Consider the following 18340-nt stretch of genomic DNA (forward strand, 5'->3'; position numbering starts at 1 on the left):
TATCCAACTCAAGAGATTGAGTTACCATTGCTCCTTTGATATCTAATAGATGTATATTACATGCATTTAGTAAACAATAAACTGAATTCGAGTCAAATTTAATATACACTTTCTTCCCCGCAACCACGAACCATCTAAACGCAACGCCACGTTAGACATAATCGTAAGAAATACTATAGCTATTTTACGGTCCGTGCCGCGATTTATTATATGAAGTATCCTTACACTCGATTCATATGTCGGCAAAGTGCCGACGGCTATATGAATCGAGCGTAAGGATACTTCATTCAATAAATCGTGGCACGAACCGTAAAATAGCTATAGTATTTCTTACGATTATGTCTAACGTGGCGTTGCGTTTAGGTGGTTCGTTGTTGCGAGGAAGAAATAGATATACACTATTAGATATCAAAAGAGCAATGGTAACCCAATATCTTGAGTTGGATAATATTTCGTTATTTTTAATTTCCATGTCATTTACATTAAAATGTAAATCAATCCAGTCTGTGATTCCTAACACGTTTATAGGTGATAAAGCACGAAAGAGTTACCTGTATTTTCGCCTTAAACGTCATGAATATAGGAAGATCTTTTCAGAGAATAAACTAAAACGATTTTAAAACAATTTTTGGTGGTGGTAGACATATTTAAAGAAGGTAATTTTACTTCATCAGGGATAAATTTATGTTTATATGATCTCATTCATTTCATAATACAGTTCAATTATTTGGTAACGGTCGAAAGCGGAGATTTAATTGGCTATATAAACGAGTTATCACGCTGTTAAATGTTTAATTAATAATTCATATTGCGGAATTATACGCGTTTAAGTAATGTGGTCGATAAGCGCACTGTACTTTACCGAATTACATTAATTAATATGAATTGTTAATTGTAATTAATAAATTATCTGTGCGACATAATGACATTGTTCTTCGCGATAATAAGCTACCGTTAAAAATTGTCAGTCAACATTTTAATTTAATCATACATACATATACAGTCAATGATTCCTGCCTTACAAATTAATGAAATAATATTTGATTTTTCCCGAATAATATCGTTTCAAAAAGCGAAATGTTAAAGTATAAAGAATATATTATAATATATTCACACAATATAAAAATCAAGAAATATTAGAATAAAGTGTTATTAAACAAATACGTTATATATCTCGCTTAATTGATACCATTATTAATTATTTATTCATAAATTAACAAAAATAAAGGAAGGCTTTTCTCGAGTGAAACTGAATGTCACTTATTAAAAGTTGCACTCAAATCATAATTTTAAAAATCATATATTTTGACCATTTAATGTGGCTGTCTTTAATGATATGAATATGCAATCAAAAGATTATTATAAATTAAACCTTGCAGTACATAAAACATCGCTATACCGTCTGCAAATTTCGCATTCATTAGTGATTTGTAATTTTTTTAATTGCTTAGTCAACGTACATTGAATTATAACATAATTGCGGTCCTATCATCTTATTGTTACAATATTTCGTGGGTCTCACGGAACAAATTCGTTTCTCAAGAATTATGATTCGTCAATCATTGCACTGTTTCAATTTGTAATAGTCTTGATTGATAATCATATCATTGAAGAGGTGGTCACATTAAATGGTTAAAATGATTTTTAAAATTATGTGTGCGTAATTTGAGTGTTATTTTTAATAGCACATGACGCCCATCTTGACTCGAGTAGCCCTCCTTTATTTCCGTCAATTTATGAATTTATATTAATTGGAGCCTGATTTATAATTTTTTAAAATTACATTCATCGATATTTTAAATTCTCAATTTTAAAAAAAAGATAAAGAAACTAGAATTGATTATATCCTCCTTGTCAATGAGACAGATGTCAGTATCACACCACGGGGTCATCTATAACCACTACATCAACGTGTTAAGCGTGTCCACAGTATTATTCGCCTGCCAGATACGTTTACGGAATCTTTAGACTCGTTGACACGTCACCGAGGTGACCGGAACGCTTCTGATATACCTTAGTCGCATAACACCGGATTTCCTGATCGTGATCCACGGCTCTAGAACAAACGCCCTCATTTCCACGTGTCATCCGCAGTGTCTGGGCGCCGATCTTCCTCGGTGAGTTCGCGTCAAAGCACGGTCGCGGATCGAGAGGGTCGGCGCAAAAGATGAATTGCAGAAGACACGAGTTCTCGCGCGATTTCAGAAAACCCGGGTCACTCCCGAAGACTGTTCTCTCTCAATTTTGTTAGAATCTCTTCTCGATAGAGCGGGTCTTGAAGCAAATTGAATATATCATACGACTTTTAAAAATTAGATTTTACAAATTTATATTATGGATTCTGCGATTACTTGATAATTTTAGAAGAACAAAAAGAAAAATAAGATCCAGGCCTGAATGATAGAACATTATAAATGCGAGACGAGAAGGCGATATCCTTCGTCTCTCGTTGTCGCCCGGCTTCTGACACAGGAAAGCTAGTGAGAGGGTTGGGACTTCAACCTCGTAAGGTTAATAGAGTGATCGGTAACAAGGTTATAAAGCAATCTGCATAACCCTGTCCAGTACTTTACCCGACCTACGGGTTTCACGTTACTGCGAGCGGTGTCGTAATTACTGTCTCTAATGCGATTACCGGATCGACAAGACCGGCAACCGAGGGACTCTGTGAGATCTTTTTCCGGTTTTTAATTGCCCCGTTTTTTTTCTTCATAATTACTTCTCTCTCTCTTTCATAAGTCTCAGTAAAATCTTTAGCAAGATATAAGATATAAGGAAAGAGGTTAACTGGTATATGTCTTTTTGACTTTAGGGCTCCTTTTTCGAAATGAATTTTTAAAGAAAAAAGTGATTCGATTTCTCCTTTAATCAAATCTTATTCAATTTAAATCCGTAACAATTAAACTAAAAAAAGAAGAAATGAAAGAAATTAAAAATACTGTGATGAATATTGTTTGTTTTTTTCTTTGTCAGCAAAATTGGAATTTAAAGAAGATAGTTAAAATAGTTTTATCAGAGGAAAAGTAAAGAATTTCGAAAACTATGCAGAATTTTATTTCCGAGGAAATTAAATATGAGAATTGATAACTTTAGCTAGATTATTTTTACTATATTTTTTTAAATTAGAACCTATGTAAAATTTATCGGAATGTCTCACGCTTTATTCGCGATTCCTTTAAACGGCAGAGGCGTGTTAAGAAAGAACAGATAGGATAGCGGTAAATTCATTTACGCACGATCGAAGACGTAATTTTATTTCCAGGGCTCCGTCTCTGACCTCGTCTCGTCTGAAGTCTCGTTTCACGGCTATCCGAGTTTGATTTACATCCGATCCCTTCCTCGCATTACGATACGCGACGGAAGAAACGTAACGCATTGCCTGGACTCGAATCGCCTCTAATTTTGCGAGCAACCAGGCGCGAGCTAAATTGAAATTTATCTATGAAGCGATACGAGATACGGTATACCGTCGCAAACGAGAGTATACAAATGCGTCACTTCCGCATGCACGATTCTTTCAATCCTTTCACATCCCTTCAATCTTCGATTCCCACAGAATTGTACTATCAGTTAATAATTCTGAGAATATTTTATTTTCTTTTAATTTAGTACTTAAACACAGATATTATTTTCTAAAAAATAAAATAGGCCAGTATTATAGTATGAAGACATATTTGCAAAAAAGACTTGACACTGACATTGATCTTCATGTTTTATGATAAAATTTATTTGTACTAAGTTCCAACTAATTTTTATAGTATTGTACTAATGTAAGATTTACTACAATATTTATTTATATATAAAGTTCTGCATTTATTTAAAATTGCTCAATATAATTAAAATATTAATATTATTGATATGATAAAGAACGCCAATAATCGATCAAAGTTAGATGTTATGAATACAATGTATATTCTTAATTTAAATTTAATTATCTCAGATGTGACATCCTGACTGGGATAATATTTTTCACAATAAGTTCTTTATTGAATTCATTTAGAGGAGATAATTTTATATATAGGAATGTCCGAATGTTTCGGCGCACAGTCACATCTGAGATAATTAAATTTAAATTAAGAATATATATTGTATTCACGTCTAACTTTGACCGATTATTGGCATTCTTCAACATATATTTATGTATATCATTTATATGATCGTACTTATTCTTAAAATATTATTAACAAGGTGATAGACATATAATTTAAATGTATAATCTTATTCCTTTACATCTACGAAATTGCTATCTTATTTATTTATGCATTACTTCGATACAATAAAATATAGCAACGCACAATGAGTGTCTTCAAAAAAACAGTAATGCTATCGCGAATTAAAATAGATTAACTGTAAGCTGCAGCAAATATACATTTAATCTCCTCATCAACACGTAATTCTGCACAATTATTATAGAATGTTTCAAAAATTTCTCTTGATTGCAAATGTTTTAAATAATTTCGAATATTTCTTAGAAAATTAAATAATATATTTTACTATAAAACCATTTAATTGTTTTTTACACACTCTTAGTTTTTACTGAATCTAACAAGTATTATATTATAAACTACATCTTTACAATATTCTTAAAATTAAAATATAACAATACTATTATTGTTATTCTGGTTTAAAGTTTAATTTTATAACCGCTTAAAGTCGAAAGTAATTGATATATTACTCTTAGTAAATTAATACCAACTTTTCCAGCTTATAATTTAACTCATCCGCTTTGTAATTTATCCAAAAGAAACTCATTCTCTTTTGTAGTTGTGCTGTCATCAGTCTCTACTTAGAGAATCTTTCATCTTATCAAGACTTTTTCGCATCTCATGCGCCTCTAATTAACAGGTGGTGCTATTGTTACAATCCGGCGGACAGTCCGCCGGCGAAATAGCTGCCGAGATGACGCATGGATTATAAGTGTTAAAACGTGCATAACATGCGACGTACTCTACTCTAATGTAATGTCGGGAAAAAATTCAGTTCACCGCGACGACGATGTAAGTAAATTATAATCTGAGATATTGATATTAACGCTCATTATTAATGCGCGAGTGATGGAAAAATATCCCGAACGTTACGAAACCAGCGTGAAATCGTTCGTTGTGTTCGACGGAGATGAATCCGCGTTAATGTACTCGAGTTAACTTTGTGTATGAAGTTTGAGATATATTCGGGGTATCAGAGATACCACGACGATCAGCCCGATAGTAATGGCGGAACTTCATAATACATGATTTTATAGGAAGGTAACATGATTTTGCGATGAGACATAACTCGCTTATCATGCAATATCGCGCGACAAAGGGAGGAGCCAGAGAACACCCACCATCTTCGGCATAATTGCTTCGGATTACGATAAAGCGTCAATAATGCATGGGAAAGAGAGTATGTCAACGGTATTATTGCCAGCGTTACGTGCTGCGTATAAATATGTGTGTAGCAGGCAAAAAATTTCTGTTAACATGAGTATCTTACTTGAGGATTAAATATTAAAAATACAATTTTATGTCGTCGATAATTTGATTGTTGCTAATTGAGATTGCGAAGCTGGGTGCGATATACTGCGCAATTTTTACATATTCCAAGATTTTTTTCCAGAGAAGCGTTTATGAAGACGTTGACTGAATGCAAGAAGATTATACTTCGTGCACATATAGCCACAACATTAAAGATACCCAAATCTCTATCTGGGTTCGGTCATCGACCTACTTGTTGAGACCCAAAGCAACAGTTTGCCTTTTAAGCTATCTGCATCCCTCTTCATTTATGTCTCCGTGTTCTCTTCTTTCGAAGCCTCTTATCGATCGATACTCATGAATGTTTTTATTCATAATTAATCAGCTATCGTCTGTACTATTTTCTCTTCTCACAGAAATGTTATATAAACCAAAATTGCATTATGGCCTCGCTCGATAATTCTGAATATGTTATGTGCTCAAAAACTGTTCGTAAAATAATATTTTTATAGAACACATGTAAATATGTAAATATTAAAATTTTCTCTCGTTTATTTATATATGAATGTTATTATTCAATATAAAACGATTAATAGGAAATAAAGAGTAAAGAGAATGTTATAAATAATGGCATATTCAAAGAAAATTGATCCCACATTTATCAAAGAATCTGCGAATAATACAGTCGAGAGGTACACCCGATACAGCGAGACATAGCAACCAGAACTAATTGGTTCTTAAAGTAGGAACTAACTCTACGTAGGGCACAACTTCGTCTGCAGAACAGCGAAGAGAAACTTAAACTGCTTCCCTTCCATTGTTGCCTATAACTCTGCCATTGTATCCATAAGGATCAACCTAACATCTATAATTATAGAAGGAGGTAATAATAATTAAGAAATTGTGACGAAATACAGAAATTTTATGTGACGATATGTTAATATTCGCGAAAACGTAAAATAAAATAACGTTAAATAAAATGTTGTATAATCATTTTCATCAATTATACACATGATAAAAAAATCAATAAATATTTACCTATTTTTATTTCAATTTCGGTTATTTCAAATTATTTTCAAATAGATTCGATAATAATTTATTTTAAAAACCAAAAAAAAAAAATACAAAACGTTTTGTAAAATTATTAATTTAAAAATTAGAAAATATTAATTTAAACAAAAATTAGCACATTGATTAATTATTGTCGCATTCAGGTGCTCGTCGATTTTTATGATTAGTATTGAAACACGTGCAAGTGGAGAATTTTTATTGGTGCTTTGCACACGAGAATTCCGCGATCCCTTCGTCGCGTCGCGGTTTCAACCATTCGCGCGAAAATAAGTTCAATTTCGGAACGTGTTACCGCGAAACGACGGGATTTTCTATTTCCTTTATTATATGTGAAAAATTCCGACGATTCGCAATTCGCACGCGGAAACGGCCGGCTACGCAGAGTGGTCACGTTTTACAATAAATCCCGCGCGCTGACGGCCGACACGACTTTTCTATTAGCTGAAATGACGAAAACTTTGGTCAGTTGATCTCATGTATGCGGTGCGATAGCGTAATCTCCCGTATCGCGTACGAAACTCACACCAACGCGGGTGAATCGACATAACGAGCGTCGATGAGTCGGCGGATCCCCGCAACCACTTCATCAAGCCGCTACCGAGAAGTTGCTGTCAATCGCAAAACGATCACCCCGTCATACCCTTTCAACGACTCGTATCGCCTGTCAACCGCCTCTTCAGAATCTCAACACCTATATATACTGTCGAGCTTTGCGTATATAAGCGCTTCATCCAAAATTCGCATCTCGCGCTTGCAATTATGCACGATTACATCGAGCTCATTAGATAACACATATCACGAATATTTAAGAAAAGAGGTAGAGGTAGATCATACATGCAGTGTCTTCCTGTATTAAAATAATCTAAAATTAATTGCGCAAAATTAATTTCGAGACACGCCTTCTCTACGAACAAAATAAAAAGGAAAGCTTTCATTCAATCATAAGTAAATATATATATAGTTTGTTTGGAAAGGAGATTGAAAGGGCTTTTTATATACCGTAACCATCGTGTTTTAAAAGAGTAAGCACACATCCATCGCGCGACTCGCAGTGGGAACAAGACGGGCGACAAATCGGGGGGAAAAAAAAGGATCTCCACAGGACTGGAAGGCACACGACGTTAGATTGATCGAGGGATGTTTCCAATGGCAATAGCCAGCAAGTTATGGAGAGTACGCGAGGACGTTCAACATCCCATCGTGCGCCGCGAGTACGAAAGCCCAGTACAAACAGAAGCGCGTCTTGCGGTCATTCTTTGTCGTAATTACCAAGAAGATAAGAGTACGAGGAGCGGGTGAAGGTGGAGGATAGAGGAGGAAGGGGGTTGAAAGGGGGGGAGGGAATCAGAAGGGAGTCAGTCATGGCGGAAGGTAACGGAGCTTATAAGTGGCACGAGTGGGAAGCGGTCTTTCCCGAGAATAATGCGCGCGGACCCTAGGGAGTTGGCTTTCAGGAAAATGCTGATTGCTTCCCCGGCTCTCACGCTCCTTTTCCCTTCATAGCAATTCTCCATCCGCCTATCCCTCTCCCCCTTCCCCTTTCCACGCTATCAATCTTCGACTTCGTCAGTGGCGGAGACGTATAATCCGCCCTTTGCGTATGCGTGCGTGCGTATATAGGTCCCCATGGCTTCTTCTGCCTCTTCGCCTCGGCCTTTAAACAACTCTTATCCCGCGATACCAACAGCTTTGTGCTCTTTTCATTTCATTTCTTCTCCACAAAAATCGGGCGCAGGGCGACACGCTGTCGTCGGTGTTCTATTATTTGATAATTCTTTTCACTTTGAGTAAGAAGAGAAAAGATACGATTATCCATAGGCAAAAAAGAACGATAGGAATCGAAGGAATTCCTTCGTTTGAATCACACTTCAGTTAAATGAAAGGTGAGAAAAGTGTCCGGTAGAAATATAATGCATCAATTGCGTTTTGATTCGCTTTACAGTGAAATTCTTACGCGACGCTTCTTAATGAAAAATAGGATAAAGTATTGTGAACGCGCGAGACAGCGCTGAAAGTCGCAATAGCCTTTGATGCCTGCCTTTTCAAAGGGCGAGCATGAAAATTAGGTGGACTAAAAGCGTGGGGTAACCGAGTTATGACGAATAAAAGAGAAGCGGGCATCGCGCGCGCGGAACGTGGGTCGGGGGCAGGACGACGCAGGTACTATTAAAAGCCTGTAATTAATGCGGTTAATTGTATTGCGCTAAACGAACGTCGAGTCGATAGCGAGTTTCAACGAGAAACGGAAGCGGGCGCTCTTTCTAGAAAACTTCGACAATTAAGACTGTTGTATTTGAACAATCGTGCGAATGTCACACGTTATTAAAGGAAAAAGTTGGAGTTAAAAGAAATCGCGAACGACAAAAACAAAGATCTTTAAAAAAAAAACTCACATATCTTTGTAACATTTAAATAATATTTTATTTGTTTCAAAGCAAAAGTAAAGTATTATTTTTTATATTATTCTCTCTCTCTCTCTCTCTCTCTCTCTCTCTCTCTTTCTCTCTCTCTCTCTCGCCCGCATAAAGCTTTTTATAAAACCTATCTTCTTCGAAACGTCATTGATTTTAACGCTCAATTGAGCTTCTCTAAACGAAAAGTAATCTTCTGGAAATATATATTATACGTAGGTAGAACTTATTTTTTACGTTATTAAACCTTATTTTTCTATGAAATTAACTGTTATTTATCTGTGAAATTAATATATACATCCTCACGAATACTTAACTTGATATAAATTTGACACAAGCTATAGTATTTACTCGGTGAAATTGAATTTGTATGTATAATCTTTTCTTCTTACTTAAGAATAATATTCTTTTACCTTTCTCTATATCATTAAAAACGTTTGTACAGGAGTAGAATAATAAATCAATTTTATTTATGTAACTTCCTTCTTTCACTAAGAAAAAGTAATTCAAATGACAATGTAAGTTTTCAGTCTTAAATTAGAATCTAAATTGTTGATAATCACTTTTGTGCTATAAATATATTAAAATAAAATTTGATATGCATGTTTTAAAAAAAAAAGGATACAATTAAATTGAACATGGTGTTTATTTAGCGAGTAAATAAAAATTAAGTAGAAAATAATAAACGAACATCATTTATGTGCGCAAAATCTTTAAAAAGATAAAATTCATCGCAAGCATTCCAAAACTAATCCTAAAGGTAAGTGGGAAAGATACGATTCGCCCAAATCGAAAAGAAATTGAAGGAGTAAATCGCAAATTTTGACCACTTTCCACAATTGACAGTTTTCAGCGAAGACGATTTTATCTTCTGTTAAAGTAGATGCGCCTTTTCCGGCATTCAGACTATTTCCGCCCCATTCAAGATTTCTTCCAGTGGAAACGACTCGCGCGATTTTGTTCTTTAATATTGCTTATGATTTGAACATAAAGCATCAAAAAGGGATATTTCGCTCCAATAATCATAAATCCATCTAAGATTATTTATGTGACATCACCTAACCGTTTTATAAAATATACGCGATATATGCCTGTTAATTTATTAATTCATCAATGTTTTATCTTCGAAAGAACACACAATGCTGTTTCACAAATGCAATATTTTAGTATTAAATAATCATTCTCTAAACCGATTAATATTCAATTACCAAACTCTTCGGAAAAATATCGTTCGATACTTCAGTGTTTACATTAATTAGTGTTCTCAGAGTGTCCAATGTCTTTTTTTCAAAACTGTACGAGGAAATCGACAAACGTAGCAGGTTTGTAAATGTAACAATTAAGTAATTGATTGAAAAGTGTTCGAAGATGAACACGGTAAAGTGTCCACGCAATACGGGATTCGATTGTTTAGCTTCATGAAAGGACCGTTCCGTCGGAACGATTGATTGATTTCTCGTAATTTCTATTTACTACTTCTCTATGAAAACAGGTACATGATGTCCACGTTTATATATTTTACGTGAATTATATGGAAACAAATTTATGATATCACATGAATACAACGTAGTGATTTAATTATTAAATTGGATTAAACTTTCCTCAAAATTTCAACAAAAATTCTATGTAGATGTACTTCCATATAAATTTTAATACATACAGGGTGTCTGTTCATTTTTTTTCTCATAGAGTTCTAAGAATTTTTTTTATAATTTTTTCAGAATTTTTTAATACCGTATTTTCTTATAATATATTGATAAAAATGAGAAAATGCAGTACTAAAAAGTTGATAAAAAATTCTGAAAAAATTCGTAGAATTCTATGAGAAGAAAATAAACAATTTTCATCTCTTGCAGTTTTTCTGCAAAGTTGATAGTATTTAAGTAAAAAATTATTGAAGGCCAATTTTCGGCAATTTTTAGCAATTAATATCTTGTTAATTATATTTTGCGAAAATTGCAAAATGGTAGAGCACTTTCTGTTTCAGTTTAGTCCGCTCTACATGTCCACGAACTCTCAGAACAATTAACAGACACCCTGTATAATACACATAGAATTACTCAACTAAAGCCGCTCACTCGCGAGCAATATGTGGTATCGTCAGATGAACGCGGCGGAATTCTATGTATAATATTCTCGTAAATAAAAACTATACATAAAAAAGAATAGAAGGTATTATGAAATTTTTCACCCATATTGAAATAATTTCTTGAAGGAAAGTCTCCAAAATTGGGCTTCAAAATAAAAGATATATTTTAACAGTATAATTTTATTTAGTTTTAAAAAATATAATTTAAATCGGACTCTCAAACTTTAAAATTATAAATAACAATAAGATTAAGGACAATGAGAGTCAGCGCGAGAATAGGTGCGCATAGGTAATAATTCATGTAAAATACTTCAATTTGATAGATGATGTGCAGCTTTATTTCGAAATCTTGAATTCGGAACAAAAGACAAGATTTCGGAATAAAGCTGCACATCATCTATCAAATTAAAATATTTTATATAAATTAATACCTATGCGCACCTATTCTCGCGCTGACTCTCATTGGCCTTAATTTTATTATTATTTATTATTTTATTTAGTTTTATATGACAATTAATTTAAAGACCTGTGTGCGATATTCTTGAAAGTTATATGTGTCAAAATGCATTTATTATTATATAACTGCTGGGTATAATTTTTATATATGTGTATATCTACGTAAATATTATGAGGAAACTCTTAGGAGAAAATCGATCAAATGTAATTAATTCAATTTCGTGGATTTCAGTATTTATTGTTATTGAACGAAATCCACTCGACTGTCACGTGGATATCATTTGATAGTGGAAGGAGCATCAATACTTCGTATCTGGTCTTCATTGAGTTTAATTCTTATCTTGCCAGAACAGAACGCGACGAAAAGTACGCGATATTCAACGCAACGACATTTTATTTACGCATCTTTCAAATCTCTCGCTGTTTATATTGCGAATGTTGTAGAACATCAGAGGAAGGATAAAATTTGAGAATGGGAGGTGGAGACTGGAGCGGTTGGTTGCAACGATGCCGGCAATCTCGGAGGCTCGTTCTCGTTATCGTCGCCATTGCATTGCTGCTGGATAACATGTTGCTGACGACCGTAGGTAAGCTACGTCGTAGCCTATTTATACTTCTGTCATTATATCGTATGGCGTACGACATTAATTAATTCCGACCTCTCATGTCAGCACAGTTTCAACATGTTATTTATTACTGCTTAATTAGCCATGTAAATTTTTTACATAGTCAGATATTTGTGTAATATTTACATTAAATATTTCTGGCAATTATATCGATGAACTCTTATTAATTTTAACATATTATAGAAAATTTAAGCTAATCTCGTTCTTTCTGACAGTTTCCTTTTTCGGATTTTAAAGTTGCCTCTTTAAGTCATAACTTTTAGTTTTAGTGGGTCAAGTATTCAGAATCATTAACTTCATTACTTTTTCTTCAACCATGGTCTCTTACGTGGTTTGTTATAAAATTAATAGATTTTAAAAGAGATTAAATCATAATATACTACTCCAAATATCTGACTGCAAAGTAAAAGAAGAAAGATGTTCTTGAAGATATTATGATTAATATTGTGTAAATAAATTGTTAAAGTAAATGTAATGTATAAATGTACAATCAATTCATAAAATAAGAACAGAATTGTAAAAGAATTTTTATTGATTACTGTTTATTATATTTATTTAAAGCTTAATCTCAGGGACACTGGAATATATACATATTTCGTTTCGTTTTTTTAATTCTAATATTACCGACAAAAGAATGGACAATATTCATCATAATATTTTTAATTTTTTTCATTCTTTTATTTTCTGTTTAATTGATATAAATTTAAATTAAATAAAATTTAATTAAATAAAAATTTAAATTACTTTTATCTATTTAAAAAAATTCGTTCTTAAAGAGATGAATTTATATTACTGTGCAGTACATTATACGTTTTTCTGATTTTTAATACCTTTATCACCACTCCTTGCTCGAATTCTGTCGACGCTCTTCTCGGTCCGTAAACTTATGTTTAATTCAAAAAACGTTCGTTTATCGCACTGGACCGAAATGTCGAAAGAATGTATGGACTTTTGTGTATCACGCCGCCAATCCGGATAAGTGGTCATGCATTTATGTAGCGTGATCGTTCCGTAACAAATATACGATCTACAAACGTCGTCACGGTTGTCGAACAAATCGTGAAATCCACTTTCAATTGTTGTAAAAAATTCTTTTTAATTAATTATGTATCTATACGTATTGTATATTGTAACTACAATACAAATAAAGTAGTTCTTATTTACAATACTTTTGAATTTTTTTGATAAATTCATTTTTACAAACCTCTGATAATTAAATAAATTTTTAGTACTTCTAAAGCAATTAAAATTTTATATCGTGATAATAAATCCTAAAAAATTATTCGAGACGTAAATAAACGACAAAAAAAGTAAGTTTGGAGGTGCTGGGATTTGAACCCAGGACTTTCAGCATGCGAAGCAGACACTCTACCACTGAGTTACACCCCCGATTGCTAACAAGTACCTTCAATGTACATTAGACTACAGACTGCTTTACTTTTTATGTTTCTTTCTTTACAAATTTAATATTGCGCGAGATAGAGAGAGCACATGTTTCTATTTATACTTTAATTTTAATAAACTTCCAATTGCTGCAACTGGATTATATAAAATCCCAGTGAAGATATATATTACTATAAATATCAATATCTAAAGTTATTGATTTTCCTGTCGGTGTTCCCTATTTTTCATTTTGCATAAATAATATTTCAAAAATATTACATAATAATATATACAAAAGGACTCTCTGATATTCAAAATTAAAAATAAGGAAAAGTAAACGAGTAACGTGAGTTAAGCACAGTAATTGGAACGCAAATTAATTAATTATTGTTTTCTTTTAAAATCATTTAGTAGGATCAAACTTTTCGGTTTCATTCCGAGTTATCATCAGTGAACAAATTAAATAAATTGCATAATAAGCGTGATAAAAAATATTATCCCTTACGTGTGTGTGAATTCTTACAGTTCCAATAATACCGGAATTTCTTTACGATATCAAACATCCTAACGCAACATTAAGTGACCATCTAGAAGGAGGCGCATTTCATCAAACTACGGTCGTCACCACCACATCGGCAACGGCAACAACAACGACAAAATGCACTTGTGCTTCAAATATATCGGCGACATCACCATTGGAATTTTTACATGTTACAACTCCTTCTATGAATCTATCGGGTAAACGCGCTTTAAATGGCATCATTTCTTATTGCAAACGATAAATAATAAAATAATATTCCGATAATAATCTAATTGTTGATTTGATACATGAAAATTACATCTTTAGAATAAAAAAAGGGAACACTTTTAGAGACGAAAGAGAGAAGGATAAAGACCTTCCTTATTCAGCTGCAAAATCATTCGATACGCTCGATTTTTTTCATTTTAGAAATTACTGCAGCCAATCTCACGTTGTCGGACACGAAGGAAAAGGAACAGAGACATCGGGAATTATTGGAAGAGACCGTAGCAGTAGGAATGATGTTCGCTTCCAAGGCTTTTGTCCAATTGTTGGCTAACCCCATAGTTGGGCCGTTGACCCACAAGTAAGCTTTACATTTACCCGAAATTCGTGCGACTATCTTTTATTCGCAATATACACATATGTATAGAGAGATTGATAAAAACCTTTCTTCTTAATCTGATATCAATAAATACGACATAACAATAAAAAAATATTACACACGTAAATGTAATAATATTTATATTCAACTTTTAAATCCATTGTTCGTTTTTAGGATCGGATACAGCATACCTATGTTTACCGGATTCATTATCATGTTTCTATCCACGCTGATTTTTGCTTTCGGTCGAAGCTACGGTATACTTTTTCTAGCACGAGCTCTGCAGGGTATCGGTTCATCATGCTCTAGTGTTTCCGGTAAAAGCTCGTCTATATTATCTCATTACTTTGATGTTCATAATTGGCAACTTTGTTGTATAACATAGAAAGTTTCCACGCTCGACAAGGCTATTTCTCACAATTCTACGCAAGCATCGGTGGTTCAGTGGTAGAATGCTCGCCTGCCACGCGGGCGGCCCGGGTTCGATTCCCGGCCGATGCAAAATTATATTTTGCTTTGGCGTTCCTTATTATTGCGACATTTTTTTTAAAGAATCCTACAAAGATTTCTAAATTCTTATACTTTTTTTTTTTTTTGATCGAGCATGTAAAGCTCATTGTAAAAATAAAAAAGGAAACGATACACGGAAAGAATGATTTTACTGAAGCATCTAAAAATTTAGCTATAACAAATTCTACATCTGAAAATAACTTTATTGAACTATCAAAATAATTATGTAAAGTGCTTAAGCAATGCTGTAAAAATTTGGACATTCTGACAATGGATTTGAGTATTACATAACTATTTTGATAGTTCAATAAAATTATTTTCAAATCTGTGTCTATATAGCAAAATTTGTAGATAGCAATTTTTCAGCAGAGCCGGTCTTTCCGTGTATTTACTAAAGACAGAAACTGTAAAAATAACATGTTTAAAATTACGTGAACAATTAACAAAAAGAAATTCAAAAAGATTGCATCGGCCGGGAATCGAACAATTAACAAAAAGAAGTTCAAAAAGATTGCATCGGCCGGGAATCGAACCCGGGCCGCCCGCGTGGCAGGCGAGCATTCTACCACTGAACCACCGATGCTGTTACAATTTGCAGCCTCTTTCTCTAATGACGTAGTACATGGTTGTAATACTTCATTATACATACAATCTATCTCTAATAGGTATGGGTATGTTGGCGGAGAGATATCAGGATGACAAAGAACGTGGTAACGCGATGGGTATCGCGCTGGGCGGACTGGCCCTTGGCGTTCTTATCGGCCCTCCATTCGGCGGAGTAATGTACGAATTTGTAGGAAAATCCGCTCCGTTTTTAATTCTTTCTGCGTTAGCCCTTGGCGATGGATGTGAGTACAAATACAAATTTTGCAATACAAAAATTTTCACACGTATAAGTGGTAAATTATACTGCATTTGAATTTTACAATTTAATGTAAACGTACACACTAGAAAAAAAAAACTCTAGTTGCATTAATTGGAATTTTTGTCGAAAATGGGTAAATCGAAATTTTCCAATTAACTCTATTAGATATAATTCTGGTTGAGATGATCAAAATTCTGATTGATATGATCAGAATCTTTTAATTCGTTCATTTTCAATCAGAATTTTTTCTCGGCAGTTTAGAAATATTTTCTGATACATGTGATATTTTTCACATAATATTTCTTCATTAAATCATTTATATTATCATTTCGAAAATAAAGACTCCTGCTAATTCAGTGCTCCTATTTTATAACAACTAATAATGCTTTGGAAAATTCAAGTATTACAGCTTTTGATGCTCCAACCATCGGTCGTGTATACGGAAGCAGAACCACCGTCGTTAAAATCTCTTATCACCGATCCCTACATTGTTTTAGCAGCTGGTGAGAGAAATATAAAAACTACACTGAGAAAAAAGAATTGTTAACCTAACTAAATGCGTTTAATTCGTAGTAATTATTTAATTCAAGTAATTATATATCTAGATTAAATCTGCGTGAATCATGTCAACAAAATCTTGTAATTTAAAACATATGTTATTTGTTCGAATTAACAAATATTTGTTTGATAGAGTCCGCGATCGCCGCATTTAGATTGAATCGACTAATATTTTTTTAAATCAACAACTTTTTTTTCTCAGTGCAGTCAAATATAAAATATGATTTCAATAGATGCGAGAGCTTCTAATCGATGTTTTAGGCGCGATAACATTCGCAAATATGGGCATCGCTATGCTGGAGCCGAGCCTACCTATCTGGATGATGGATACGATGGGTGCAAGTCGCTGGAAACAGGGGGCCACGTTTCTACCTGCGAGTATCAGTTACCTGATTGGAACAAATCTTTTCGGGCCGCTCGGGCACAAAATGGGCAGGTCAGTCCTTCAAACACGAAAATATCTTAATAATAGTGAAATCGGCAAACTTAAAACTACACATCGCCCGGATAGCTCAGTCGGTAGAGCATCAGACTTTTAATCTGAGGGTCCAGGGTTCAAGTCCCTGTTCGGGCGAAGATATCTTTTTTGTAAAATAGTCCAACAATTCTTATCGCGATATATACTTGTTACAGATGGCTAGCTTCTCTGATTGGACTCGTCGTTATCGGTATCTGCTTGATGTGCGTAAGTATATGTATAGATTTTTAATTTTTATCACCGAGGGAGCGAAATGGCTGCCACTTAACGTCACACTTGTGTTTACACTGTGATATGTGCTATTTCGATAACTTTCTTAAAGTTACGTTATGAATCGTAATACAATAATACACTTATAATGCCCATTTCCACTTTAATCTCGGTTCAATCTACATCTTTTTCTAAGAATTAAAAAAAGAGACGAAGAATAAGTTGAAACGGGATTAAAGTTAATCTATATTGATAGAAACGAGCATAAGTCGTTTAAATTAAAAGTTGTCAGAGTCTCAATTTTAAACAATCGCGTTAATTGAAACATAATTTTGATTAAAGCTAGACCTAATCTTATTTCATTTGTCATCTTGCAGATTCCGCTAGCGAAAAGTATCGATCACTTGATTGTACCGAATGCGGGGTTGGGATTCGCGATCGGAATGGTGGACAGTTCGATGATGCCCGAGCTGGGATATCTGGTTGATATAAGACATACCGCTGTTTACGGGAGCGTTTATGCTATTGGCGACGTGGCGTTTTGTCTTGGCTTTGCTATAGGTATGTAAAGTGGCTCTCGCATATGTCTTTCACATTTTATCTTTCTTTATTCTTGTCTTTACTCGATAAACGCACGCTAACAAAATTGTCTGATAAATCGAGATCAAACATTTTTGAATTATTAACACGAATTATTGAGCCCATTCCACGCAAAATTGTTGTAAGACTTGGGAAGTATTTTTTTTCCTTTTCTTTTTTTCATTTAGAATAATCAAATTGGTAATTAAGATTATATTTTATGTTTAATACATTATTGCAAGAAGTGCATATATTAACTTCCTTAGAAATTCTAATACACATACTCTAAAACATATGTAATTAATTTTTTTTTAATTCTTATATGCTGACAAAGGAAAAACAATTATTGCAATATTTTTAATTTTGTACTATTTTTTTCTGTTTAAATGCTATAAATTAAAAATAATTAAATATAACTAAAAAAAAAATGGAATCAATTTTTCAAATTAATAATACTAAATAATTAATTCTTAAAAAGATCAAGAGATGTTAAAATATACATAAAATGTGTTATTATATTTAAT

General features: G+C 33.5%; 1 protein-coding gene and 4 non-coding genes across 5 annotated transcripts in view; 3 read left to right on the forward strand and 2 right to left on the reverse strand.

Moving 5' to 3' along the window:
- Positions 1–18340, forward strand: part of LOC108757088 (synaptic vesicular amine transporter) — a 20293-nt gene that overhangs the window by 1048 nt on the left and 905 nt on the right. Inside the window, exons 2-10 of the mRNA XM_018501417.1 lie at positions 11928–12070; positions 14018–14230; positions 14442–14598; positions 14791–14933; positions 15792–15974; positions 16393–16494; positions 16811–16985; positions 17183–17234; positions 17615–17798. Coding sequence (XP_018356919.1) covers positions 11956–12070; positions 14018–14230; positions 14442–14598; positions 14791–14933; positions 15792–15974; positions 16393–16494; positions 16811–16985; positions 17183–17234; positions 17615–17798 — 1324 coding nt within the window. The 5' untranslated portion in view covers positions 11928–11955. The remainder of the gene's footprint in view (positions 1–11927; positions 12071–14017; positions 14231–14441; positions 14599–14790; positions 14934–15791; positions 15975–16392; positions 16495–16810; positions 16986–17182; positions 17235–17614; positions 17799–18340) is intronic.
- On the reverse strand, positions 13427–13498 carry Trnaa-cgc. Its single transcript has one exon. It is a non-coding gene; the product is annotated as a tRNA-Ala (tRNA).
- On the forward strand, positions 15047–15117 carry Trnag-gcc. The gene has a single exon. It is a non-coding gene; the product is annotated as a tRNA-Gly (tRNA).
- On the reverse strand, positions 15639–15709 carry Trnag-gcc. The gene has a single exon. It is a non-coding gene; the product is annotated as a tRNA-Gly (tRNA).
- Trnak-uuu lies at positions 17051–17123 on the forward strand. The gene has a single exon. It is a non-coding gene; the product is annotated as a tRNA-Lys (tRNA).

The sequence above is a fragment of the Trachymyrmex septentrionalis genome, unplaced genomic scaffold, assembly GCF_001594115.1.
Source record: "Trachymyrmex septentrionalis isolate Tsep2-gDNA-1 unplaced genomic scaffold, Tsep1.0 scaffold132, whole genome shotgun sequence".
NCBI lineage: Eukaryota > Metazoa > Arthropoda > Insecta > Hymenoptera > Formicidae > Trachymyrmex > Trachymyrmex septentrionalis.